Genomic DNA, 27,308 nt, shown 5'->3' with positions numbered 1-27,308 from the left:
GTCACTAACCACGTCCTGCTCTCCCCCGACAGGCATCCAAAGTTGGCAACCCATCTCCCTCCCTCCCTACAGTGAAGCCAGACAAAGCAAGGTCTCTTCAGATTTCCTTTTTTTAGTAAAACATTCTTTTATTAAAAGAACAAGTGCTGTTTACGAACTGCCCTTCGTACAAATAACATCCGTTATACAAAGATACAAGACCCAGGCTATGCACAATTGCAGGCTTGGAGGTCGCAGGGGAACACTGCCTCTAGGGCTGAGGATATAAAGGTTTCAGAAAGAATGAAACATGAGCCCTGGGTTTGCAATCTGCGGCTTCCCTTCCTTGCTCCCCCAGGAAGGGACTGCTACATGGAAACAGGCTGGGATGGAAGAAAGGGAGCCAGAGTCCTTCAGTCCCAGAAAGCGAACACAGGAGAGAGGACAGCCTGCAGTCCCCAATTCTTCAGTAGGTCAAGACAAGGTGGTCTGCTGGGAACTAGACACACCTCTAATCCAGGAGGAAGTGGCTGGAAGGAACAGAGGGGCTCCCCGGTCCCACCTTCCTCCATCCTATTGGGCACCTCTCCCTAGGAACCCTGCCTGTTGGCCCACTGCACTCTTAGGTTTGATGGAGACTAGCAAGATGAGCCTGTGTCTTTGAAAACCTGTCAGCATTTCCAGGGTGGGAAAAGGAAATAGAAGTATTAGCCTCTCTCTGGGCTCCCCTCATTTGTCTAGGCCCTTCCTAGGAGTCTAGGGTGAGCACTCCCTGGGTCTCAACATAGGGAAGGGAAGGGGTCACCAGCCTCATGATCAGACTATCCAGGGCCAGCAGTAGACCCAGGAGCCTGAGGGGGAAACCCACAAGCTGGGATGAGGGAGAGGGGATGGGAGATACAATTTATTTCTTCTCTTAAAGGCAACCCTTAAAAGTGTCATTGTCTGTGGAGGATTCGTCAGCTCAGAGCTAAGACAGTCAGTGCTACATAGATACCTTCCCGCCACAGGCACAACCCTACTCAACCCTACTACACTCACACAACACACCCATCACATACACACACACACACACACACACACAACCAGCCAACCAGCCGCAGCTGAAAAGCTTGACAGTGGGGCAGTTATAACCACAAGGCCAGGTATGAAGGCTCCTCATTGCTGTCACTGAGGTCCTGTCTTAGAGCAGTCACCTGTAAAGCCAGCTCCAACGGCCCCTAAATACAGCCAGATCCCTTGTGCCATCCACCTGCCATGACGCTCCCACCCCGGTGGGCACAGGCTCAGCACGCGTCACTCACTCACTCATGTCTTCTCACTGAGGGTGGAGACATTAAGATCCACTCATGCATTCTCGACTCCACTTCCCCTCTGCAAACCACATCCTCCCCCTCCCAGACAGAGACGGCCCCGAATCTGTATCCTTTCCCTCCTCCTACCAAGCTCTTTATCAAAAAATGGATCAAAGCCAGACATAGTGGCACACGCCTTTAATCCCAGCACTCAGGAGGCAGAGGCCAGCCTGGTGTACATAGCAAGTTCCAGGGTGACCAAAGCTATGTAAGAGTAGACCTTGTCAAAAAAAATAAAAAATAAATTTAAAAAAAAAGTGAGGTTGTCAGAGCCATGTTACAGTATCCCGCTCCCTTTCAAGGACCCTCACAATTCTCCCTGTGATGCAGCACCCGGTGCCACAACTTTCCTCAAGTCTCAGAGTGTGGAGTAGCACCGCCGGCCCACCTCTATCCCAGCACCCGGGAGGCAGAGGCAGGCAGATCTGAGTTTGAGGGCAGCCTGGTCTACAGAGACAGTTCTAGGTCAGCTACACAGAGGGGCACCAAACCATATAGTCCAGAGCTCTCAGCAAGCCTCACCTGACTACCTGTTAGGGCAGCCCGGCCCGGAGTAGGAAAGAGCTCAGGGAGAATGGAGACCAGACCTCCAGAGCACTGAGAGCTCCAGCTTCACAGGCAACAGCCTTAGCAAACACGACACTCGGTACTTGGTTCTGACTGGGGAAAGGGTGTGCGTGGGCCTGGATAAAAAGTCCTCTCAGGACTCGAAGCATCGCTGGCTTGTAGACAAGGAGCCTACAAGAGCTGAAAAAATGAAGATGTCTCTCTAATATTAAGCAGTTAGAAAAGTGAGTATTTCTGAGGTCATCTCAACTGTCCCCCAAAACCCTTCCAAGTGCCAAAGAGTTTGCCTCTGAAGGGTCCCGGCCTGTCCTAACATCTTACAGTCTTATCAACAGGACTATTATTTCCCAGATTAGGGGGGGAAAAAAACAAACAGTTGAGCAGCACAGGCAAAAATATATCTGCACTACGTTTCTGTTCTTGCCAAAAATATACACATCTTCTCTTTATTTAAAAAAAAAAAACAACCAGAAAACAAAACAAAACAAACAAACAAAAAAACAAAAACAAAAAAAAACTGGAAAACCCCAACAACAAAATGCAAACATAAACACACCAAAATGCACACATGCAGAGAGACACACAGACATGAGCAAAGGGAACTGGAACTGACCCTCAGTCCCAGCCAGTGCAACCAAAAGGGACACAGGCTTCCGTAGCAGTGCTCCGTGTCCCACTCAACGTTTTTTTTCATTACTGCCCTGGGCAGAAAGTCTCTGCTGCCTATTACTACACCCTGGAGAATAGCTGGTGGGTGAAGGGGACAGCTGTTAGCTTAAGTGGCTCTACTAGCTGGTGAAAGGATTCAAGAGGCAGGCTAGCTACTTTGGAGAGGGAGACTTTTGCAGAAAAAAAAAAAAAAAGAAGTGGCACTTTACCCCTCCCCTATGCTCTAGTGCCAGGACCGATCAAACTAACAGTGGGGGAGGAGGCCCTGAGGGGGCCCTGAGATGGAGTGGGGTCCAGAGGAGGGAAGGTAGGACATTACCCTGATTCAGAGCCCCAGCCCCTAGGAATTCTCCAATACTGGAGTACTGGTCTGTTTTATTTTTTTGTTTGTTTGTTTTTTTTTCTTTTTTCTTTTTCTTTTTTATAAGTTAACCACTCATGCCCTGGAAAAGGACCAGAGTTAGTGAGGGGGTAGAGGGTACAAGAGCTAGGAGCTCCTGCTCCAGTACTGGCCGTTGCTCCCACTCTTGCCCTTGGCTGCCCCAGGTCCAGAGGAAGAATTGACAGACAGGTTAAACAGACTGACCATCTCTCTCACACACTCACACACTCACACACACTCACGATCTGTGGAGTCAGGCAGCTCCCTCTCCCCACCCTCGGCACTCCTTAAGCCAATAGTGCAAAAAGGGGCAGGACAGCAAAGGACTTCCCCGCCTGGCCCCATCATGGGGCCCCAAGAGGTGCTCTCCTGCCCTTCCTCAGCCCCACCACATCTGTAGGCTTTTCCAAGCTCAGCTTGAGACCCTCAGCTGGGAGGGATGATAAGAAACAGTCAAAGGGATACATCCCTTCTGCTGGGAAGAAACTGGAGGTCAGGTGGGACCAGCCCTTTTTCCATAAGGAATTTCCACACAGGGATGGGCCCAGGGGCCCACCCTTCACTTTCCCCATTCAAGTGCTGATTCGTTTATGTGGTAGGTCCAACCATCCCTCCACGTCTTATACCAGACCTACTTTGCTCTTTGGGGGCCCCTAGGCATCTGTGGAGGATGGAGGCTCTCCTAGGCAGGCTAGGAACCTGTCCTCCCCTGATCCTCTCTGAGCAGCCAGTGCAGTGAGGGGGTGGGCCTGGTGGAAGGGCTCCTCTCCGGTCGTCTCTCTCCTCAGCACCTGGAACTCCAGGCACAACTCCCTGGAGATCCACACAGGCTCTGGGCCCGGCTCTCCAGAGTCTGGACCCAGCTGCCCACTCCAGGCAAGGACCCTCGAGCCATGTAGGGGTCAGGAGGGGCAGGGTCGAGTTAGCCTTTTTCCTGGCTGGCTGAGGCTCCTTTGTCAGCAGTCTGGAAAGACAGGAGAAAAGGCTTTAGTGTTGGCAGCATCTTGCCCTAATACCCTGTTAGGAACAGCTTTCAAGGGTGGAAAAGGCTGATGTAGGAGCAGAAGATGCTGCTGCCTCGGGCGTAGTCTGTGAAGAGAGGAGGTGCCAAAAGCTGGATTCTTGGTCCAGGTGGGCCCTCCAAGGCCTTTTCTTCTGTCAGCCCATGCAGAAGGTCATCGTTCTCTAACTGTTGTGCACAGAAACGTCCTTCCTACTTACTCCTCCCATAAAAGGCTGTTCTCTTTTTTATTTTTTTTTTATTATTTTTTTTTCGGAGCTGGGGACTGAACCCAGGGCCTTGCATTTGCTAGGCAAGCGCTCTACCACTGAGCTAAATCCCCAACCCCCTGTTCTCTTTTTTAAAAAAGAATTTAAAACAAAAAATGTACTTCCTCGGGCTGGAGAGATGGTTCATTGGTTAAGAGCACCGACTGCTCTTCCAAAGGTCCTGAGTTCAAATCCCAGCAACCACATGGTGGCTCACAACCATCTGTAAAGAGATCCGATGCCCTCTTCTGGTGGGTCTGAAAACAGCTACAGTGTACTTATATATAATAAATGAATAAATCTTTTAAAAAAAATGTACTTCCTCAGTATATGTGTGTGTGCGTGTGCGTGTACATGCATGTGTGGATGGATGACAGAGGACAGTTTTCTGGACCAGTTCTCTCTCCACTACATGGGTCCCTGGGGTGAAACTGAGGTCACTGGGATTGGCAGCAAACACCCTTTTTTCTTTTCTTTCCTTTTTAACACACTAGGCTGTCACTAGGCTGAAGGGCTGTTTTCTAAGTAGCCCTTTATCTCCTCTCAGGTAACACCAATGAGGGCAGCGTCCTGCTGTCTACAGCAGGCTGCCTGGTTGACCTAGAGGTTGCTGCCTCCCACTGGAGACCTATTTGATGACGTTGCTATAACCATCCCCCTCTGCTTGTCCCATAGGAATATATAGGAGGTCCAGGTCCCGTACTCACCCCTCCTTTGGAGCCATTCCCACTGGCATCCGCCCCGGGCAGGCTGAGGAAGGGGTTGGTCTGAGCAGTGAGGACTGGAGGTCCGCCTGCCGCTGCCACTGCTGCGGCCGCAGCCGCTGCAGCCATGAGACTTGTATTGCTGCCCAGTGAAGGGGCCACCAGGGCTCCAGCAGGCAGCAGGGGTGGGGCTGATGCTGTGGGCAGCAGGCCAGGGGTGCCCGCGGACAGCAGTGGGGTGGAGCTTCCGGCCAGTAGGCTGGCCATGGGTAGCTGAGAGCCCCCAGCCATCTGCAGCCGCTGCAGCTCCCGTTTCTGCTGAATCTGCTGGATCATCTGGTAGACCACAGTCTGGTGCTCCTGCAAGGAGGACAGCCTGTTTATTGGCAGTGGGCTCTCACTGTCCTTCCCCAGGGCTGCCTGCCTTGATAGACCAGGCTCACACTAGAACCGTAAGGCCCATGACAGGGAGACAGTCAAGGTTCTGTCTCTACCTTCGAACTCGGGCCATCTGGATAAATAAAATGCAGACACTTGAGGTAAACACCTGGGAGCTGTGCCCCCAGGCAAACGAAGACGGTGAGCATTTCCAACCTGCCCGGCCCTCACTCAGTCCCTAAGACAACCCACAGTGCACTCCAAATGGAAAAGCTGCTAGCTACACCGGGACAGCAATCTCCAAGTGCTTTCTTCTCCTTCCCCTCTATCCTTCTAAAAACTGGCCTGAAAGATTTTAGAAAACAGGTTACAGGGTGGGTGTGGTGGCACTCAAGAGGCAAAGGCAGAGGCAGGAGGCTCTCTCTGAGTTCAAGACCAAGCAGGGCTAGTAAGATACTGCCTCAAAGGGTTGGGGACTTAGCTCAGTGGTAGATAGGCAAGCGCAAGGCCCTGGGTTCGGTCCCCAGCTCCGGGGGGTGGGGGGGTGGGGGAATACTGCCTGCAGTTTTCTGTTTTGTTTTGTTTTCTTGGTTGCTATAGGATTCTTACTCTGTAGTATTAGGTAGACTGAAATTCATTATGTAGCCCAGGCTGGCCTTGAACTCATAGCCCTCCTCCAGCCTTAGCTGCCAAGATGCTTGGATTACAGCATACAGCACTGTGTGCTTTGTTGGGGACACAGAAAAGGACCTGATGCTCCCTGTGCCACCCAGCTATCCCCTCATTTTAATAGGTGAAACCACTTCTCTCTGAAGAAGAGTGAGTGCTACATGTGACTACTCAGGTGTCAGCTGAGAGAAGTCCCCCTGTCAGACACCTTCCCTCGGGAGGCAGGGACTGCAAAGCTCAATTACTGGACCTACTGTCTAGACTCACTGGGATGTGACTCAGGGCCCTAGGGTCTCACAAGAGCCCTTGCCCAATGCCCAGGAGGCTCTGAGAACAGACTCTCGTCTTAACTGCCCACAAGCACCACGGGTTCAATCCCACCAGCCTGGAACCCTCCCCGGGACGCTTCGTTCTTATTGGTAAGCAAGTTGGGTAGAGCTGGGGTGGGAGGGCTGAGGGGGCACTCACTGGGGTCAGCTGTGGAGAGGCCAGAAGCTGCTGCAGCTGCTGTAGTTGCTGCTCTTGCTGCTGAAGGAGGTGTCTCTGCTGCTCTGTGAGGCTGAGGCAGGGATGACACATGAGGAGGTGCAGAGACGCACAAGCACCCCCCACACCTAGGAGCTCCCAGACTCCCTTAGGCCCAGGCAGACAGACGGACAACCTGTCTAGAAGACTTACAGTAGGGACATGGATAAGAGCTTGTCCCCTGGACTGTATCTGGACACTCTAGGGGAGCCCCTTAAGTCAACAGACTGCCGGGGACTAAAAACCCTATGGGGCCAGGGGATGTTTTTCCTTTGGGGGAATAAGGGGTTTTGGGGGGATACCCCCCCACATCCAGCCTCCCACTCCCTTTCCTAGGGCTGAACTTTCCCTCACCTGTTAAGACAACCTGGCAGTTGAAGCGTGGGGGCCCCGCCAGCCTGGCTCAAGCCCGCAGGGTTGGGAGCAGCAGCCCCATTCAACCCTCCCAGAAGCCCATTGAGGGGCAGGCTCCCGCTGCCTGCCAGCCCACCCAACAGCCCCTCTGCCATGGGCATGGCTCCCAGCCCCGCTGCTCCGGGCGCCCGGCCCAGCCCATTCTGTGGCTGGGGTGGGAGTGGGGCAGGAGCCCCAGGCAGGGCCAAGGGCAGAGTGGCAGGGCTCTGCTGGAGCAGGGGCAGCGGTGGGGGCGTGCTGTGGAAGGAGAGCGATGAGCTGCTGCGGCTCGGGCAGCCTGAGTGTGGGTCCTGGGGAGGGAGGGGGAAGGGTCAGGTCAGAGGGCAGAGGGCCAGTGTAACCCTTCTGGCCCCCAGCCCAGAATCCACCAGCATTCTCCCATAGCAACCCCCCCAAGCCCACAGACGCCCTGGGGAAAGCAAAGCCCAGGAGTAAAGGCTGGATCTGCAGTATTCAGATGATCTTCACTGACCAGTCCAGGAGGCCCAGCACCTCAGTTCCTTGGGCTTAATGACAAACAACGGCAAAGTCACCCGCATCTCAAGGGAACCAGGTCCAGGGCAAGGACCCCACCTGCGCCACCCTATTATTCCCACTTATGACTAAAGCCATTGGCGTTTACAATCTCTACAGTTAAGAGCAATGGAGCTCTCAATGAAGTGAGGCTCAGGTTCAAATCCCAGGCCCACAACTCAATAGCCCGGGCTCAACATCTCTGCCTCAGTTTATGTATTCATCATCCATGGGTGACAGCAATGTCCGTCTCCACAAAGTCAGTGTGGAGAGTAAAGAAACTCATGTTTGAGTCCCAAGCTCGCAACGAGGGTTATTTTTATGGTTATGACTGCCCCAAGTCTCAGTAAGTGGCAGAGAAAAAAAAAAAAACAAAAAAAACAAGTGTTGCTCAATGCCAATAATAACCACAACATAACAATAGTGAGCGCCGTTCCAGCCGCCACCAATTACACAGGGATTAGTTTGTATGGGGCCCTGTAATAAACCCTTCATGACGCTTCTCAACGTTCCTTCCCCACAAGCACCCGCGCCTCACACTCCTTTAGCCCTTGACTGAGCTCTTCTCTCTCTCTCTCTCTCTCTCCTTTGCAACCCGGAAGCCCAGGTTCTCCTGGGCTCAGCCTATCTTCAGGACCCCGCTCTCTTTCACTGCTTGTCCAGTCAGCACCCTGTATCGAGAAGGTCCTCACTCATTTGCTTATTTAAAATAAGAAGATAACCAATTGTCCAGTCCATTTCCTCCTCACTGGCCAGCCTCCAACAGTTGCGGGTTAGTAACTAGACAGACCTAAAGGACCTCTCCCCACAGGGCCTACCTCAGAAGATGTGGACAGGGTGTTGTCCAGGCCAAGGCAGTTCTTCCCCGGAGGGCTCTTGCTGATGCTCAGGGAGTCACTGCTGCCAGCTAACGGAGGGAAAACAGGAGCTGCAATGGAGCCGGTTCGGGCTGCCAGGCAGGACTTCTTCACCCTGCCCTGGACTGGATCCCTCACCTTGAGGAAGCAGTCCATAGGGCCCCGGGACAGGGCCGTTGGCGGCAGGCAGGGCAGCAGGCAGGGCAGGGAAGGGCACAGAGAGCTGCACGTTAAGGATCTGCAGTCGCTCCTTCTTAGCGGTCAGGCTAAGGATCTGCTCCTGCAGCCGCTGGTTTTCCTTCTGCAGTGCATGCAGGGCCTTCAGCATCTCCACAACTTCAGAGAGAGGAGGAGCCCGGGGTTAGTGCATAAGGCATCCAAGAGGCAGGGCCAGTGTGAGGGACAGGGTCTGGAGGGAGAGGTGACCAAGAGGCTGCCCCTGGTAGCAGTAAGGTGGGTCTGGCGATCTCAGGAGGGCCCTGAGGCTCCACAGGGATGGAGGGAGGGAGTAGGTGCAACCTGGGGTTCAGTTAAGATCTATGCCAGGCCTTGAGAAACAAAGTGCCCAGAGCACCACTCAGGCATGGTTAAAGATGACTCCCGGGCGCCCGAAACCAGCAAGGCCAGTGAAGAGGCTTGAGGCCCTGGGGAAGAGGGAGGGGGAGCGGGGCCTCCCACCCCTGGGCCCCTGCTCACTGTTGACACCAGCCTCTCCATCACCCTGCTTCTCCAGCAGCTGCTCCATGTTGGTTGTTCCGGGGGCTGTGGAGTCTAACTGGCCACCCCCACAGGGCGCTGATGTCTGGTCAAAGAGCGCAGGGAGGCTACTGATGGGAGACCTGGGTCCAGAGGAGAAAGGAGGTCAAGCCCCTCACCTAGCTCCAGAGGCTCACCTAGCACCCTGAGGTCAGCCCCACCCCAGACCCCGCCCCCACATCCCCAGACCCCGCCCCCACCAATCCAGTCCCCACACACACACACCCCCTTCCTCCTCCAAGGTTCACCCTCCCTCACATGGAAGACAGACTCTCCTGGGGGGAGGTCCCATGACACCGGAAGCTGCAGTCTTCTAGGTCTGGCTCTTGGAGAAAGCAAGGATCAGGGAGAAAGAGGACTCAGAACCACCCCCCACCCCAGAAAGTGGGGGCTGCTCCCACAGACCTCCTCCTTCAATACCCCCCAATCCTAGGCGGGGAGGAGCTCCTGTTGGCAAGGAGCTGAGCACAGCGTCCCATCTCAGCAAAGCTCTCTTCCCCTCCCTTTCCACTGGGTTCCCGCTGCCTGCTTCCAGATCTTTCAGCTACAGAATCTGAGGTCAGGATAAACCTGGATAAACTGAACCTGGGTGCTGGCTGGGTGACCTTGTGTTGGTAACCAGCCTACCTCCGGTGATTTTTATGAGGATTAAAATAAGGCCACAAAAGTGAGCGCTTGGCTGGAGGGTTCAGCAAGCCCTTAATCATTGTATTACCATAATTAGCTTTGACTTTTTACATTCATAAACGCAGATGAGAAAACTGTTGGCCACAAAACCCTGGTTCTGGGCTACAGAGAACACATTGGTTTTGCCCAACTGGATCCTAAAACTGAAGCCAGATTTGCTTTCTCTGAAACGCTTACCTGAACTGACAGCCTGCAGTTAAGGCCACACGCAGGCTCTCAAGCCCGGTGTCTGCTAGGCTCTCAGGGGCTGAGTAGATTCTAGGGAAATGGTAAGAGAACCTGCCTCCCACTCCCTTATCCTAAATACCTGGAGAGCAGAAGGCCCAGCTGCCAGACCTGTGACCCCCAACTACAACTGTACAGCAAGAGGTGGGGGGCGGGTTTTACACTGGGCTGGGACCCCATTGGCTGAACTAGCGCTGTCATTCTCTAACCACTGCACTGAGGTCTCTCCTGTGACACAGAGTGTCACCACCTCGCCTGCCCCTGCACTGGTTTTCCAGGAAAGTGCCCCAAGACCTGCAGTATGAGGGGTAAATTCAGAGGGAGGAGACTCTCACTTTCTACAGCAGCAACCTTGAGAAGGGGAACAGGCGCAGGGGCTAGCATACCTGTGTGGCTGCTCTCCGCTTGGGTGAGGAGGGGGTTAACAGTGCCCATAGGGGTTCCAAAGATGTGGGATGCAGGGAGGCTGAAGGTTGAGCCAGCCAGAGAAAACACCTGTTGGGAGGAACAAACAGTGCTTGTACTCGGAGCTGGTACAGTTGATCACGGTCATTCTGTGTGGTAGGGAACAAGGAGCCGCTGGAGAAGACAGGACCACAGCGGGGGTTCTCCTCGCCCTGCCCAGGAGAAGAGCCAGGAACAGGGTCTCACCTGAGTGGTGGAGATGGAAGCAGAGGAGGATGGGAGGGTGCTGGTGAACGGGGACCGGCTGAGGCGGGGCAAGGCTGAGGTCCCTGTGGGCCCCAACAGGCTGGAAGAGAGTGGGGTGCTGCACACAGCCCGCAGCATCCCTCCACCATGAGAGATGGGGTCCTTATTACTGGTATAGATGCCTAAAGGCACAAAGGCACAGAGGAAAACTAGGGTCACTTTCTACCCCAGAACCCTCCAGTCAGCGGGTCAAGGCAGCCCCTCCTCAGGGAACAGAACATGCCCGGGGGTCTGCATATTCTACTACTCTGCCTCAGTCTGGTTAGCTCTTAGCTCTTTTTTTTTTTTTCATTCATTTATTATATATAAGTACACTGTAGCTGTCTTCAGACACACCAGAAGAGGGCGTCAGATCCCATTACAGATGGTTGTGAGCCACCATGTGGTTGCTGGGAATTGAACTCAGGACCTCTGGAAGAGCAGTCAGTGTTCTTAACCACTGAGCCATCTCTCCAGCCCCAGCTCTTAGCTCTTCTGATTCCTCTATCAGAACCCTGTAGGTTCTGCTGGTGTCCACCCCACCCTCTTCATGCAGGAGACACTTAAGGAAACATCGGAGAGATAACAGCCACCTCCCTTCTGCCTGTTGGTGGTCTGCCCAGAACTATGTCTAACACTTGTTTATGCCCCTACCCTCCCGCAGGACTGGTTGCAGACTGAGATGCTGTTTACCTACAGGGGACACTAACCTGCCCCCAGCAGGGGGGACTCCAGGCTCAAACTGGGCAAGCTTCCTGAAGGCCCAAAGGTACGGGGAGCCAGGCCACCCAGGCCGGAGCTGACCAGAGAACCCCCAGAGAAGGGTGAGGCCGCAGTGGCAGTAAAGCCAGCCAACTGAGCGGCAGGGAGGGAGGCGGTCGGGCCTGTAGCGCCCTCCTTGCCTCGGCTACCCTTGGGTCGGCCTGGCCCATGTCGGCTCCTCTTGCTGGCTTTGTGTTTCTTCTCCTTCAGAGTCGTCTCGGGGGCCTCCTCAGCAGGTCCAAGCGTGGCACTCAGTGCAGGCATCCGTTTATGGGAGCCTGCTGAGGTCCCGGACCCTGAAACATGGGGAGACTTATAGTCTCCAGGGGAGGGGGCTCGGGCCCGGCTGGAGCTGGAGGTGGTGGTGGTGAAGCGCATGATGGGCCCAAAGCCAGAGAAGACCACTTTCTGTTCGAAGAGGTCAGCCTTCGGGGGCTCAGGGATGGTGGGCGACGGAGGGGCTGGCGGAGTGGGAGCTGGAGGCTTGGAGTACTTGTCGTCCTCTGGCTGCTCCAGCTTGGGGAAGGCTGCAAAGTCAGGAGAGCTCTGCAGAGATGAACCTGCAGCAAAGGAAGGGTTTTACTGCTGGACCACCCCCTCCTTCCCCACCAGCATGAGACCCTAGGTAGGAAATGCAGCCTGGTGTCCCAGCCAGCTCTACCTGCTTTGTCCTAGGATGACAGTCTCTGCTGGAAACAAAACTGGAGAAAAGCAACTCCTAGCCTTGACCAAACTGAGCAGATTGTTGTTACTTTAGCACTGATGGGGGGTGGGGGCTGATTCTCATGCATTAGGACAGGCTGGCCTCAAACTCAGACACTTCTGCAGCTCCCAAATGCCGGGATTACCAGCCTCTGTACCTGGTTCTAATATTGGTGCTTTCAAATGGCCCTTTTGATACAAAAGTAGGGAACCCTACTGTGCAGTTAGAGGGATGGGCCCAGCAAGGAAAGGGAACTTTGCTTTAAGAGGGAAAGGAGTGGGGGGTTAGAGAGACAGTGCAAAAGTTAAAACAGCACTGGCTGCCCTTCCACAGGTCCTAAGATCAATTCCTAGCACTCGCATGGTGGCCCGTAACCATCTGTAATGGGTTCCAATACAACCAATCTAGAACAGGGTCTGGTGTGCACACAAAACACCCACATAAGATAAATAAAATCTTTAAGAGACTGGAGAATCCAGCTTGGGGGTGTTCCCTGCTGTATCACCCCACATCAGTTTGTAAGAACAAAGGAGTGATGTTCGGAAAACACCAGGCACAGCCCCTTGCTACAGCAGCACAGGTCAGGGGCTCCTGCTCTCGGCCTCCTCTAGGACACCCATACTCACCTGCAGGCTGAAAGGGGCCCCCAGAGGAGGAAGAAGAGGAGGAAGAGGAGGAGGAGGAGGAGGCGGAGGTAAAACTGCTCACACCTTTCCCACTGCCCAGTTTCTTGCCCTTATGACTCAGGCTATGGCTGGAAGACTTTCTCCCCTTTGAGTCCCTGCTGCTCTCAGAGGTCTCCTGAGTGCTGGCCTCATGGTGGGAGGAAGTCGTAGCTGAGACCTAAGACAGAAACAAGAGAGGCTCATCGTCAACTGCGCGGCCCAGCTCAGCCTCACTCAGGAGTGAGTGAAGTCTCACAACTGAGCTGGGAGTCCTTCCCACAGGACTTGGAGGCAAGGAACCCATGGGAAGCCACAGACCACGGAAATGGGGAGGTAGCTATGGAATTCTAAAGAATGCCCTAAACCCAAAGCCTGTAACTTCCCCCATGACCCAACAGAGTGAGCAGTCCGCCATCTGCACTGGCCTATTACTTGTCCAAAGCATCAGTACTGATGCTCTGGCCTAAAGGGTGGTGCTGGCCTTGAACCTTCAGTGGTCCACTCACAAGCCACCCGGCTCTAACCTCTAACCCATCTCTGCCCACTGCAAGCTCTTGCTGGATTCCTGGGCCTACATACGAACCCTCCACAGGGAAGCCTGTCTTTGCGCAGCCAGCGTCCATCTAGGAAGCCTCCCCTACACACACACCTAGGTGAATGACCCAATTTATTTTACTCTCAGGCCACTAGGAACCGTGCCTGCAGTCGCCATGCTGCCCTGGAGTGAGGATATTGTCCCGTGTCTGAGGTGGGAGAGCGGGATGTTGGCAAAGACGGGAGGAGCACAGCTGTGAGCCCAGAAGCCTCAGCTGCATCATCCTAAGAGCCTACTTCGTTCCTGGGAATCAGGTCCATGCCAGGGGCAAGGCTGGGGTTCAGTACACAAGGAGTCTGATGGTGGTGGCTGCTACTAGGCCTAGCAAAGACAGTTTTGTGTCCTAGGTAAGAACACAGCCTTTCAGGCCAGACTACACTGGTTCAGAACTTCATTTAGTGTTACGTTGTGCTTTTAGACAAATTATATAGCTTATCTGTGCCTCTGCTTCACTTAAGTGGAAGTGCTCAGCCACCTACCACACTGGGGTATTTTGAGGAATAAACTAAGGCCTCCCCCATGTGTCCCTAACCTTGGTTCTGAAGACAGTCCGGCCAAGAAACTGGGAGGATACCAGGTATTCAAATTGTGCTCAAGGAACAAACGAGGGGGAAGTCTGAGCCACCCCATTACTGCTGCCCCTCCCTGGGTGGAGCCCTGTCTCTGTCTTCCTTTGTTCTTTTCAGCAGCTGGAGTTCTGAAGGGAGCCAGATGTGGTTCAGAGCCATGGGAGAGAGGAGCTGGGGGAAGGGGAGCTTAAATGTTGGGATGGGTGTTTGGGGGGATAGACGAAGCTTGTGTTCAAGGGTCACCCAGTTAGTAGGGGACATTCCAAGTCTTTCTACCTGTCTTCAGGCTCAGGGAAAGGTCGGGCCAGCTTCCCAGGTGAGCTCCGGGAAGCAAAGCGGGAGGGGGAGTTACTGGGGCAGTTGCCACAGCAACATCACCCTGGAAACCTGATACCTGAGCCTCCAGCTAAGATGCCCAATGCCCTGCCAACCACGTGAGGGAGCGGAGGTGACTGTCAGTAACGGGACAGCAGGGAGTGCTTCCCCAGCCCCCAGGGGACTCATGCTAATCTGCTCAGGCTTGGTTATCACTCGCTGGCCTAGGATAGGGCCCGCCTGTGGTTCATTCAGATGCCTACCCATTACTAGAGCCCGGCCTGCAGAGAAAGATGGTGTGAGCAGGGGTTCCAGGGTGTGGCCAGAAGCCTGGTCCACCTCCACTCCCACCTGGCTTGAAATAGGATCTAGATTTTCACCTGGTAGTAGGGAGTTTGGTAAAAGTTCTTCATCAATCCTGCAGGGCGGGTCCCTCAGAAGCCTGAGGGGCCACACATTTGCTCTTAGAAGACCCCAAAGCTGATCCTCTGCCCAGACAAAGGTGCCCATATGGTAGCTAGCAAGCAGAAAGGTACTCCAGGCTTGCTGGGCAGAGTGGACCCTCTGTAAGCTCACCTGGGCGGTGGCAGCAGAGATTGCACTAACCATGCAACCATGCGCAGTGAGAAGATGCCCTAGCAGGCGTGTGCTCACATAACGTTACCTTCACACCTCAGGCTCCCTCACCCCCAGAGCAGCGCACCCTGCATCCTGAGTATAAACAGTGGTACCTTATCAGCAGTGGGAACCACAGGCGGGGCGAGGATGCTGGGGGGAGACTCAGGCCGCTTCTTGTGCTTCTGTTTAAGGCGTTCTTTGTCCTTTCGACTCTGGGGGAGGGAAACGTGACCAGATATTGATGCGGGGGTTGTTCAAAGGAGGTCAACCATGACATGTGGGTGTGAAAAACCAAACCCCTCTTAGGAGTGGGGCTCAGTGTGTCCTCTCTGGCTATAGAGGGATGGAAAACTCCAGCTGGACAGGAGTGGCTCAGACAAGATCCTCTGAGAGCCAGGAGCCCCTCCCCCATCCTCCCTCCTGCTAAAAATAGCCTGTCCCATTATCGTGCCAGTGACAGAGCGCCACACACACACACACACACACACACACACACACACACACACACACACACACACACACACACGCAGGCACTCCCTCACAAGAGTGTCCCTCCTGGAACACACACTGAACACAAGTGGGCACTCCGTGGTATGGGGCACAAGGAGACAGACTGGAGATGTGTGTAAACATGTAGGGACAAACTGGAGGTTGGGGACACTGTAGTGTCATAAAGAAAACTGGAGAATACACCGACACAGAAGCCAGGCAGGTTAAGCTGTGCTTCCCAAGCTCCCTCTTCAACCTCAGTGGCCTCAGATGGCCAAGGCACCTGGTGGTAGTCTCTGACAAGAAGTGTGTGTGAGAGAGCGCCTTCACCTTCTTCTGGCCCTTCTCATGGTGGGTAGGGTGCTTCTCTTGCTGGGTGGACGGTGAGGCTGACCGGCTTCTCCTGCCGCTAAGGAAGCTATTGCTGCTGCCGCCTCCCCCTGTGCCACCTCCACCACCGCTGGTGCCGCTGCCGCTGCCTCCGCTGCCGCCTCCTCCTGCTCCCCCTCCTCCCCCGCTGGAGTGCCGGGATGTCTTCTGGGGGAAGAGACGGAGAGGAGTTGCCAATCCTGTCTTTCAGGAGCTTAGGGAGGGCTCCTGAAGGTCGCAGGGTCCTAGAAGCAGCTCCCCTGATGTTGCAGGTCACGCGTGTCTACCATGATTGCTCTGCTCAGCCTAGATGTCCTAGAGCTGCCCCAGTTGTCTTAACTAATGCAGACTCAACCACGGAGGCTCAGAAGAGGCACGGGCCAACCTCAGCCCCAACGCAGTGCAGTGGGGTTGGGGGTGGAGCTGGACCTCCACAGTGCTTTCCTAGTGGGCTAGACTACAGCCCACTTCATTCCAACCTCCTTCCCTTAGAAATAGGGTCTGTGAAGGACACGCGGGGAGGCCCTGCTCCCCACAAACACCATTCTCTCTCACCATCCCATCTTCCTCCCTCACCCCTGCTTTCCTTAGTACAGTGGCAGCGCAGCCAAAGACCTGCCGCCCTGGACTGGGGGCTGCTGGCAATGAGCATTAAACTGAACTCCTGGGACAATTCGCTCTCATCTCAGGATCACAGCTGCCCCCTAAGGTCACCGACTACCTCCCAACTGCCAAAGCCTAGGATTAACCTCGGGCCTCCTCAGGGCTCTGCTCCGACCTTATCAAGCTCTAGATCTTCTCTCCCTGGTCTCTCTCACATCTGGACAGCCATAGAGACAGCCTCACCCGGCACCCTCCATCCGCCTGCCTGGGGACTCCCACCCATCTGACTGTCTCCACTTGGTGCCACCTGCAAGTGCAAAGGGAACAACTGTCCTAAGTCACTACGAGGCTTGGCAACCAGGTAATTTATGAGCAAGCCAGGACACTGTGAAAAGGGGACTACGCCATTACATCAGGGCAACAAGCACAAACCAAGACGCTCTGGGGTCTACCTCTCCCTACCCCGTGACAAGTACAGCCTGGACCCTAGCTCCATTCACCTTCCACCTCTTTGACCTCTCACACCCCTCAGCCAGGTCCACCTACAGTGACTCCATCATCAGCTTGTCCCTCTGTCACCCACCCCCATCCTCACAGCTGTCTCTCGACCCAGCTCCATGGTTGCTTGCCAGGGTAATCTGCCTCTAACACAAATCTGATCATGTTACTCGGGCTTAGGAGCTCTCCAAGCTGTGGCCCCGAGTACAGAGGTCCTGCCTGCACCCCGCCTCTGCAGATCAGCCCAGTACCAGGAATCTCCGAGTCTGCTCAGCCATGAGACCCTTGGACTGAATGAAGCTCCCATCCCCCACCTCAAACTCATTCCATGCCTGGTCCCAAGCAGCCTCCCTTGCTGCCACCAACACAGGTGCCTTTTCACCTTCCTGAAGGGCTTTCTGATCAAACTGTTTGCCCTGAATCCTACTCAGCCTGTTATGAAACAAGCTGTCTAACCTTGGAGAACCTTAATTTACCTATCTGTGAAATGGGACCCACGCAGCATGCTTGCGACTGAGGGAGAACCACACAAGTCATGAATGTGGCGACGAAACTGTCCCAGTAAGAGCTACTACCTTGCTTGTCTTGTCTTTCTTGCTCTCTGAAGCTTAAAGATACCTAGACTGACAGACATAGCGGGTGGGTGGGGTGGGTGGGAGGGGAGTAATCTCGTAGCCTGGATTGCTTGGTTCAGTTCTAATCTGCTGCACCCCGCAGGCTGCAGCTCATTCCCTGTCACAGAAAGAGCTCCCGGATGGTGGGGACTGAGGGATGGTCTTTCCACCTCTCCCAGCAGCAAGCAGGCACAGGTAAGACCCAGAGCCCACATGCCCCACTGGCAGGCGGGACTCACCATCTTGCTGAAGTGGTATTTGCAGTAGCCGCAGTACTTGACGTTGTCCACCTCCAGCACTTCCTCCTCACACAGCAGGCCTGCCATCTGGGCACTGAGGAGAGGGAGGTCAGAAGGGTGTAGCACAAAGCACAGCAGCCCCCGCCTCCTTCCTCCTAGACCCAAGATCTGAGCATGGCACTGCTACCGTCTCTCAGGAGACAGTGGTTAGGATGCTCCCACTCAGCTGCCTCCTCAGACCCCAGAGCAGTTGGGCCCAGGGATCTCACTCACCAGGTGACATGGAAAGCTTGTCGGCATCCATGACGGTTACAGGTCATGCAGGCTCCTGACGCGGCCTTGCTTTCCCGGCCCTGTTCCTCACAGATGTAACAGGTCTGCGGGGCACAGCACAATTGACCCCTCCTCCAGGGAACCCCACCTTTCCTGCTGAGGGATCCTTTGGCCTGTCCCCCACCACCCATCAGTTATATCTGATAGGATTTTCTGCAGGAACAGAAGGGTTTGCTAACCTGAACAGTCTAAGCCAGCAACCACTAGTTGTGGGACCATCAAGCACTTGAAATGCAACTGATGGGCCTGAGGAAATGAATTCTAAGCTAATCTTACTTGTGTGTTTGGCCGTATGTATGTATGTATGTATGTATGTATGTATGTATGTATGTATGTATGTATGTATCTATCTACCTACCTACCTACCTACCTACTACCTACCTACACATACAACACTGTGTGTCTGGTGCCCTTAGAGGCCAGAAGGGGGTACCAGGTTGATTCCCTGGTATTGGAAGTAAACATGGTTTCGAGCTGTCACGCGGGTGCCAGGTACTGAACCTGGATTCTCCCCAAGAGCAGCAAGTGCTCTTAACCACCAAGCCATCTCCCTCTCCAGCCCGAGTATTCAATTTAATTTCCACATCTCCAGGTAATCAGCCACTGCCTTAGACAGCGCAATCCTTGGTGGGGTTTTCAAAGCCCCAGTGTGCCCGCTGCCCCACTTGCTGCAATGTGCATGTGCTGTGTGTCTTTTTCACAGAAACTGGGACGAGCCAGCCACGCTCCAAGTTGATTCTGTCTCATGCCCCAGGTCTCAACCTAAACGTCTCCTTCCATAACCACCTAACACCCAACCATGCCTCATTGGGAGTCCTTTATCTCAAAGCCTGTTGACGCTTCTGTCTTGATTAACAACAAGTACTGGGCTGTACCGTGCCTGTCATATATTAGAAACTTAATAAAATGCGATCTATGAGCACCCCCTGGCTGTGCGACTTTGAGGGAGCTTACAGAGTTACAGTACACAAGGCATACGGCTGTCTATGCACACAAGGTAGTTCAGTGGTAAGCGTCCACCCACCTCCTGAGTTCCCCAAGAGTACTAGAGAGCGAAATGATGGTACCCCAGGAGGAGTGAGGGCCGCTAACCTTGTTGAAGCGATCGTGAGGCACGTACTGCAGAACAATGGGCTCCATGGTGAGCACGTTGGCGAACTGCACCTCCGGGATGTACAGGGCGCACACCACATGGGCCCAGCCTGGGGCGGGGCGGTGTGGGGACCGGCCTCAGCAGGACGGCAAGCACAAGACCCCACTCCTCCCAACACCAAGCCGTAGACTGTCCCCTGCGTCCACAACCTTCCTGTACCAACCAGAGCAGGGAAAGCCAGTCTCCACCCCACGCCTGCTGGGGGAGGGGGCGCTGGCTGACCTCAGGTGTTCAGGGTTCCCCTCACCTCCATTGTCAGTCCTCTTCAATGCCCCATCTTTGTGTGGGCACAGCTCACACCTCTGCCAATGCAAGGAGCACAGGGGGTTGGGGGAATCTGCTGAGCTGGACCCTCCCTGAACTCACCCAAAAGGATCTGGGTAGGGGCTGAGGAAGCAGAGCCAAGTGGCTTGGCCATGAGCTCATGACTACTGATGGTCACTACTGTGGCCCCTCAACTTCCATAGCCTTGAAAACCTTTCATAATAAAAAGTTATAAAACAGCACACACATAACTCCCCACCCCAAAATCAAAGCCCCCAAGCCGGAGGTGAGGTGGGGAAGAGATGAGTGCTGAGCCCAGGGAGAGATGGGGCAGGTGATAGGCAGCAGGAAACAGGAAATCCTGAGTGACAACGCTTAGTCCTGCCCCCCGCCTCAGGGAACCCTATCAACCTGCGGGAGATGCTCAGGTGTGGGGGGGGGGGGAGGAAAAGGAGAGCGCAGAGGCTGAACTCACCACCCTGGCTGCGCGCTCCTGAGATTCACATTTCCTGCAGAACCAGGGTCCTGTTGGCACCTGGACGATGCCATAGCAAGCTAAGGGTAGGGGAAGGAGAGTCACTGAGCAAAGCTGTCAGCCACTGGTTTTTTTTTCCCAGGGTAACCGGAGGCGGGGCAGAGACCCGGCGGACTAAAACCAGTCCAGTAGGTGGGGCTGCTCCCCAGACCCGGGATCACTCTACGAAACAGGACCACGAGAAATGTCCAACAGCATAGAGCCAGCCTTCAATCACACAACCAAGCTTTTCAAACAGGGGCAAAAAGTCTGACAGAGTCCTTGACCTTAAACTTACAAAGATCCTCCATTCTCACCCCACCTAACCCCCTTTTATCTGGACCTGTTTCCCGGCCTCTGCCCTGACCAGTCTCCTAGGCACCAGAACAAGAAATAGTCTTGATTGTAACACGTTTTGTTGTTATGGGGGTGGGGGGGTGCTTCTTAAAGGGCCAGTAAGGGATGAGGCAAGGAAGTCGGGGGTTCAAGGACCTCATCTTCTGCCTGTCACTGATACAAGTCAAAAGTCAAAACTGAGGGCAGGTGCGGTGCAGGTACCCAGAGGAGAGTGGCGGGAAAGGCCCGCAGCCACAGCATTAAGGGTTGTCTCAGGAAGGGGGGGGTGGTAGTTGCCTGTGCCAGACAGGCGGAGAAGATGCCAGCCTGCGCCCTCGGCAAGATTCCTTAAGGAGTTAACTCCCGAACCATGTGCGGCAGGGGGAAACTCCAAACCTCCCTCTCCTCCATTCCGGCCCCCTGTACAACCGCTCTCCCAGCCTCAGCTCTTCCCCGGAGGATTTCAGGAGTCCCTACTCCCGTGGGACCCTTCTCCTCCCTTCCCAATTCCGCTCCTCCCAGTATCCGGAAGCGAAGGGGGATGACCCCCCCTTGACCTCTTCCTCCCGGAGCGGGAACCAAAATAAACGGGGCGGGAGGGGCGGGGGGGATACCTCGCAGGTAAACATTCCCGGGACAGCCCTGACACCGGCGGTGCGGGGCTCAGGGAGTTCACTCCTTGCTCCCTGGACTCTCCCCAAAACTCCTTCAACTTGGGGTGGGGGGCGCGGGACTGAACAATAGGCAAGAAAACAATGCCTGACCCGGTCCTGGAGGACCAGGCTGGGGGGGTGAAGCCCACGCCGCCTTTCGCTTCAGGTGGGTGGGGGAGGGGCACGCGCCCCAGGAGGGCTCCGGAGGGCGCGGCCGAGGGCACCCTGTGCGCGCGCCGCCCCGGGGTCCCACAGCCCCCCTCCGGCCGTACCCCCCCTTACCTTGGTGGACGGCCACGCTGCACGCGTGCCCATCGCAGTAGACCAGCGGGTTTTCGGCCCAGCCCCTCTCGTCCGAACATACGCAGCAGCCTCCTACCATCTCCTTCATACTCCCATGAGCTCCCTCCGGGGCTGGGGCTGGGGGCCGGCCGGTGGGGGTCGGGGGTCAGGGGGGGAGGGAGGGAGCGGGGGCCGCGCGCCTCCTCGCCCCCTCCTCCGCCGCCGTCGCCGCTTCTTTTCTTTGCCTCCTCCTTCCTCCTCCTCGGCGTCCTCCTCCTCCTCCTCGCTCGCTCTGTCTGGCCGCCCCCCCCGCCGTGCTCTCGCCCTCATGCCCCGACGGGCCCCCCCCCCAACAATGAGACTCGCGCGCTGCGCTCCCCTTCCGCGCCGCTCGTCGGCTACCAGGGCCGCCCGGCCGCGGTGCAACCAGGGCCCGGCGGGGGAGGCGCCGAGTGGCACATCGCGGGCGCCCGCCCGCCCCGCGCCGCCCGCTCACGCGCCGCCCCCCCGGCCCCCCTGCCCGGCCGCGGCAGCCATGGCCGCGCGCCTCCGCTCGCTCGCTCGCTCCCGGCCCGCCTGCCGCCGGGTAAAGTCTTAGGTTCAGGGAACAAAGCCTGGCTTGGTAGGGAGCTTTTCGCTCGTGCGCTCAGTGCAGCTTTTCCCGTCTTTTCTTTTCCCTTTTATGACTCTAGGGTAGTTCCCGAGTCCTCCCCTCCGCCGGCTCTCGGTGTCACACTTTGGGTCTTCGATCTCCCACCCCCCCCTTCTCTGGATGTTCTTCAACCCTAGGGAAATCTATGGGAGACTTAAAAAAAAGGGGGGGGTCTAAAAAGAACTGGAGCGATGTAAACCATTTACCCGTGTTTGTTCTTGGAAGGGGAAAGATGTCTTTAGATGGCAGCTCATGGGTGCTGTCCCTGGAGGCCACTCTGGAGGGTAGACAACGCCACGTGTAAACTTTTACTTACTATACAGATCTTTTTGTTAGTTTGAGACAGGATCGCCAGTAGCTCTGCTTGGCCTCGAACTCACCAAGTAGTGATGACCTTGAACTCCTAATTCGGCCTCTGCCACCGAAGTGCTAGAGTAAAGGCGTGCACCACCACGCCCCGCACAAATATTTGTTGAATGCTAGTGTGGGCTGATCGCCAGAGTAGAGGTATTCCTGCCCTCCGGGAGCTTGCCTTTGAAATCTTGACTGTCAAGGTCTCAAGACACCTTAGGGTTACACAGAGTGAAGTACCCCACCTTCATCCAAGATCTCTGATCTCTCAAGGACGCAACTCCACCTCTAGCCTCAAGGCGTGCCTCGCGCTTTAACTCGAGTTTTAAGAGATCGCTGCCTTGGAGGCGCTTGCAAACAGAAATCACGCCTGACTTCTGGGCATGCACAGAAACACAATAGCACACAAAAACGCAGAACGAAGGATTAAAGTCCCCGAAATTGGGTCTGGGGTTTGATGGAGAGCGACCCAGGACTGGTATAAGCCCGAAGTCGAGATCTGATTCCCCTTTTTGCTTCACAAGGAGAAAGACGGTGCCCCACAGGGACCAAAGGTCAAATACCCCTTCAGCGGGAGGTTGGGTGGCAGAGGGGAGAAGGCAGCCCTGGGGGCTTCATCCACACATCAAAGACCTCTAGGCCGGGAACGCTTCCTGGGGGGGAGGGGCAGAGGGATCGGAGAGGAGAAGGCGGGCTAGGGGAATTGAGGGTGGAGGGGGCCGTTCCCCCCCCTTCAGCGCACTGCCCCCCTGGCCGACTCTTCCGCCGGGCCCGCCTCCTTTTCACTAGCACCTGTTCAACCGGAACATCAAGGGGCCAGAGCCTCCGGGTTTCTTTAGTACCTTTCATCCCGGAAGGGGGGAGATGAGTCCCCGCCCAGGAGGAGGGGGGAGCAAGGCGGGGGAGAACTTGTCCTTGACCTGGTCGGTGGCGTCAGGGATTTACTCCCTTAATCCTGGCGAGGCGGGAGTTTGGGGAGGTCTGTGAAGCTGAGTTGAAGGCTGTGTCTAGAAAAGTGGACTTGGCGATAGGCTGTCTTTGACTTCTGAATCAGGACAGGTCGAAGGCCGGGATCTCGACTATGACGCATTCTACTCAGATTGTTAAGTTTGCTCATATGAGAAGTTAATACTCAGAAGAGACACCTTACTTGGAGTTTCTAACGAATTACTTCTACCACCAAGAGTAAAACTACAAGAAAGCCGCAGAAATGTCTGTCCTAACTCACTCTGCGCCAGTTTCAAAATGTTGGGAGTATTTCCATCTGAAACCCTTATTGTCAAAGTGGTCAGTTTTGGGTTTCGATGGGCGAGGGTCACAATTCCTTGGCCCCTGTTGCCAAGAATTGATGACTTGGGAATAGAAAGCCTGTCTTGAGTCAAGCCCGTGTCCAACATGTACCCAAAGCTTTTGAGGCAGACGGTGGATGCGTGTTTAGTTACCTAGGAATGCTATTTGGTTTAATTCTCCCCATGACCATTTAAAGTGGGTGGAAACGTCCTCCATTTTACGGATGGAGTGATTGAGATTGCCATGGGTTAGATGACTTGCACAAAGGCACACATAGCTTGAAAGCTACAGAGCCAAGATTTAAAGTCTTGCTTTCTACTAAGCCTCTGCTATGGTGTCTCCAGCCTGTGAGGAGCTGAGCTGCCTGCCTGCCTCCAGGCATTCTATTGCAAGGGCTCCCCCCTCTAATACCGGGGAACCCTCTGGAGGCCAGGCTGGATTCACATGGGGTATCGGAGGCTGAGCTGTCACAATCATTTGCCAGCTTCCAATCTTTTCTTGAGCATCCACTAGGTGCATATCCACAGAAAACAAGCAGGAGCAGGTCTCGACCAACAAGTGGTTCAAGTTTATAGTGCTCTCCGTAGCATGACTTATCACTGATTTGTGGCGTCAAGCATATTCTGGCCGTACAGCTTTAAACTCTTGGGCTCCGTAGGTCCCTCCGTAAGTGGGGAGTTAGCCTGCGGTGGACCTAGAACACCTTCGTAAAGACCTAACACACACAGTAGGCGCTCAATCCCTGCTGCTCCTCTCTTAAGCCGCCGACGATGCGCTAGTGCAGGCGGCGCGTCCCGCTCCCACATCTCCGCCAGCCTAGCACGTCCCGCCGCAAAGGGACTAGGGCAGAGAGGGCGAAACAGAAAATTATTTCCGCCCTCTCGGCCCGCCCCACCCCGCCCCGCCCCGCCCCGCCCCGCCCGTCCCCGGAGCCAGAAGGGGATTGTGGGGCCGCCTTGGCCGCCGCCGGAGCCGAGCGGGGCGGAAGCGCGCGCCGTGCTGCTGCTCGGGCCCGACCGCGCCGGCCCCCGCACCTCCCGGCCCAGGCTGCGGGCTGCGGTCGGGGAGGTCCCGGGCCCAGGCGCCTGCCGCGGGACGCGCTTCCGCGAAGTCTGGCTCACGGGTTCCCGGAACGGTGCGTGGGAGGCTGAAGAGTGTGGCCGGTTTCGCTTTTTACCCTACGTTTGCTTTCGTCGGTGCCAGCAGCCCCAGGGTGCGACCTCTCCTCTAGGCTGGTAGACAGACCTGGGCTGGAAGAACGGACTGCGCGGGTGCCCGCGGGCGGGTTTGCGTTTCCTTTAAGCCTCCTCTGCGAACTGTTTTCATCCCACAAAGCAAAGCTGCTGACCTTGGGGGGGAGGGGGGGCCGCATGGAGAGGTTAAGTGCTTTTGGGGGCGCATGGAGAGGTTAAGTGCTTTTGCAGGGGGTAACCCAGCCAGTGAGTGTGAGGCTTCTGGTGATGGGGTAGTCCGGCCTGGGGTGGAGGGAAAGCGGGCGTTCCAGTTGACTCAGGTGCCATTCCCAGCCCTGCCATTTATTTACTGGCTATGACTAGTAAGAATGCCATAGCTGGGACCTTCAGTTTCTTCAAAATAGGCTGTAGCAGCCCCGGGGGTTAAAAGGGGCAAGTTGTACAGGGTACAAGGAACGGTGATTTCCCAACTAAAGGTTATGACCGCCCGTGACCTATCTATTGGGGGAAGGGAGATGAGCCAGCATGTTCCTTCCTAAATCACAGGCCCTGTGCAAGATGCTCAGAAGCGCATCTAAAGAGGAACCATGGTAGTCTGGGACTTTCCCAGACCTTAGGCTGGGGAGAGTCATCGATGTCTCAGTGGTCCTGAATATGTTCTTTCACAGGAAGACACAGCACTGAGGATTCGTAAGCAAAGAGATACAAATAGCTTTAGTTGGTTAAACCGTAAAATGAAGATAGTTAAGATGCCCCTTCACCAACCTGTAGTCCTAGCATGTGCTTTACAAACCGAGGGAGCCTAAGTAGCACCTTTGGCCACATCAGGGCAGCAGCTCCTCCCTCTGTGGAGTTAGCATGGGTAGGGAGAAAGGGATGGTGACATCGTGAGCCCAGACTTCAGAGCTACTTGGAATCCAGTTCCCCCAGCCTTCTGTTCTTTAGTGTAGCTTTGTACAAAGCAGTTACTGTCTTGACGGTTGGGTGACTTATCTTGGAAGTCCCCTTGGACTGTGGGTTGGTGACTCTGTTCCCCGGGAACTTTCCAGCCTGAGGATGGCCTGATGTATGCTTCCCCTGCCGTGTTCCTCTGGGCAGCCAAGTCTTCCTGTTATATTACAGACAGGACAGACTTTGAGAACGTTCAGCAAATACTTCAAAGAATCCTGGGCTGGCAGACGGCTAACACCTGGCCTGGTCCTGACCTAGTGAGATGACAGCAATAGTGAGAAATCACTTATTCCAGATAGTCAGTCAATGAGTGTGGTCAGCAGCTCCGGCACTGGTCAGGGAGGAAGTCCGTGTGTTCACGAGGCCTGGGAAGGCCTGAGCTGGGGACCCAGTGGGTGAGCCAGGACTCATAGGCACAAAGGGACAGAAGAGATTCCAGGCAAGGACCCACCCAGCATGCTCTGAGTTACAGAGACAGGAGCCCCCAACCCAGTGTGTTGAAGCTGTGTTTTGTGACAACTGAATGTTAGCAAATGTACCTAGAGAAAATGCTGGGAGACATTGGTAAAGGAACAAACAGATTAAGGGGCGTTGAGTGTCCTGTCGGAATGTTCCGGTTTCAGCCTGGTGGTTGAAGACAGCACCTAGGGTTCATAAGCGAAAAGATGCAAATAGCTTTGGTTTGCCAACTGTAAAATGAGGATAATTAGATCCTCCTCATTGTGGGACTCAGGAATAGAACCCAGGGCCTGGGGCCTTCTGGGTAAGATGTGGTTGGCTGTCTATGCTCATCCGCTATCCCTCAGGTAAGCTTAGTGTTAGGATGGAGACTAGAAGCTAGGAGGTAGTTACAATAATTCTCAATCTTAAAGTCCATGCAAATTCCCAGGGGGGTTATTCAAATGCAAATGCTTTCTTTTTACCTGAGACAGGGTCCCCCTCACTCAGCCTGGCCTCAAACTCACAACAATCCCCTTGCCTCAGCTTCCTAAGTGGTAGGGTTGTAGGCCTGTACCACCACGCCCAGCCTAAGGATCTAGCATGTTCGATGATCTATCTCCTAGGCCGTGTGTGCATGAATATCAGGGGTACACTTGAGTAGTGCTGGGGGTGGAGTTGGGGGTGGGGCACACATGCAGGAGTCCAGGTGAAAGGTGAGGGAGGGCTTGGGACAGCAGAGCAGAGGGAGGAGACCTGGGAAGGAGATAGGGTGCTAAGAGGAACCTGGGCACCTGGGCAAGCCAAGGCAGAGGGGATGCCTCCAGGGTACGCTAAACAGTCAAACAGAAGTGGAACATCATCAAAATGCCTACTTGGGTGCCACTCAGCTGCTCTGATTCTCTGGGAGACCTAAACTGGAAAGGTGGACAAGCAGGCTGGCACCAGAAGCAGGAGAGTGCCTGTCATGGAAGACAGGCAGGCACTCAGGACTGAGGTGGTGGTGGTCACAAGCCATCAGGAAGTGGAAGGGAGGAATGTAGGAGGAGCAGGCCTGGTGACCTCGACCTGGAAAATTCCAGGCCTCCGGGTGCTAGAGGCTGACAGCTTGAGAGGGAAGACAGTAGGAATCTGTGTAGGCTAGGATTGGTGGCACACAGTTGTAACCTGGGGAGGCTGAGGCAGGAGGATCACCGAGTTTAAGGCCGCCTGGAGTAGGG

At 55.1% G+C, this 27,308-nt stretch overlaps 1 protein-coding gene and 1 long non-coding RNA gene across 11 annotated transcripts; one reads left to right on the top strand and one right to left on the bottom strand.

Moving 5' to 3' along the window:
* Positions 1–100: 100 nt before the first annotated feature.
* Mllt6 (MLLT6, PHD finger containing) lies at positions 101–23,048 on the bottom strand. Of its 7 annotated transcripts, none has more exon segments than NM_001427040.1 (20): positions 101–3,916; positions 4,929–5,285; positions 6,441–6,531; positions 6,852–7,201; positions 8,243–8,331; positions 8,420–8,617; positions 8,978–9,120; positions 9,296–9,362; positions 10,336–10,444; positions 10,601–10,782; positions 11,350–11,961; positions 12,815–12,947; positions 14,980–15,078; positions 15,686–15,892; positions 17,679–17,772; positions 17,952–18,055; positions 19,104–19,213; positions 19,412–19,466; positions 19,904–19,983; positions 21,214–21,667. In NM_001427040.1, coding segments are annotated over 20 exon segments (3,231 nt in total). In that variant the 5' UTR covers positions 21,323–21,667; the 3' UTR covers positions 101–3,874.
* Positions 15,865–18,933, top strand: LOC120095289 (uncharacterized). 4 transcript variants are annotated; one of them, XR_005490760.2, is made up of 4 exons: positions 15,865–16,688; positions 17,064–17,386; positions 17,543–17,634; positions 18,715–18,933. It is a non-coding gene; the product is annotated as an uncharacterized LOC120095289 (long non-coding RNA). The 4 variants fall into 4 exon arrangements; XR_005490758.2 differs by having other exon boundaries at positions 17,006–17,386; XR_005490759.2 differs by having other exon boundaries at positions 15,865–17,195.
* Positions 23,049–27,308: the final 4,260 nt, after the last annotated feature.

The sequence above is a fragment of the Rattus norvegicus genome, chromosome 10, assembly GCF_036323735.1.
Source record: "Rattus norvegicus strain BN/NHsdMcwi chromosome 10, GRCr8, whole genome shotgun sequence".
Taxonomy (NCBI): domain Eukaryota; kingdom Metazoa; phylum Chordata; class Mammalia; order Rodentia; family Muridae; genus Rattus; species Rattus norvegicus.
This window is presented reverse-complemented; position numbering and strand designations above follow the sequence as displayed.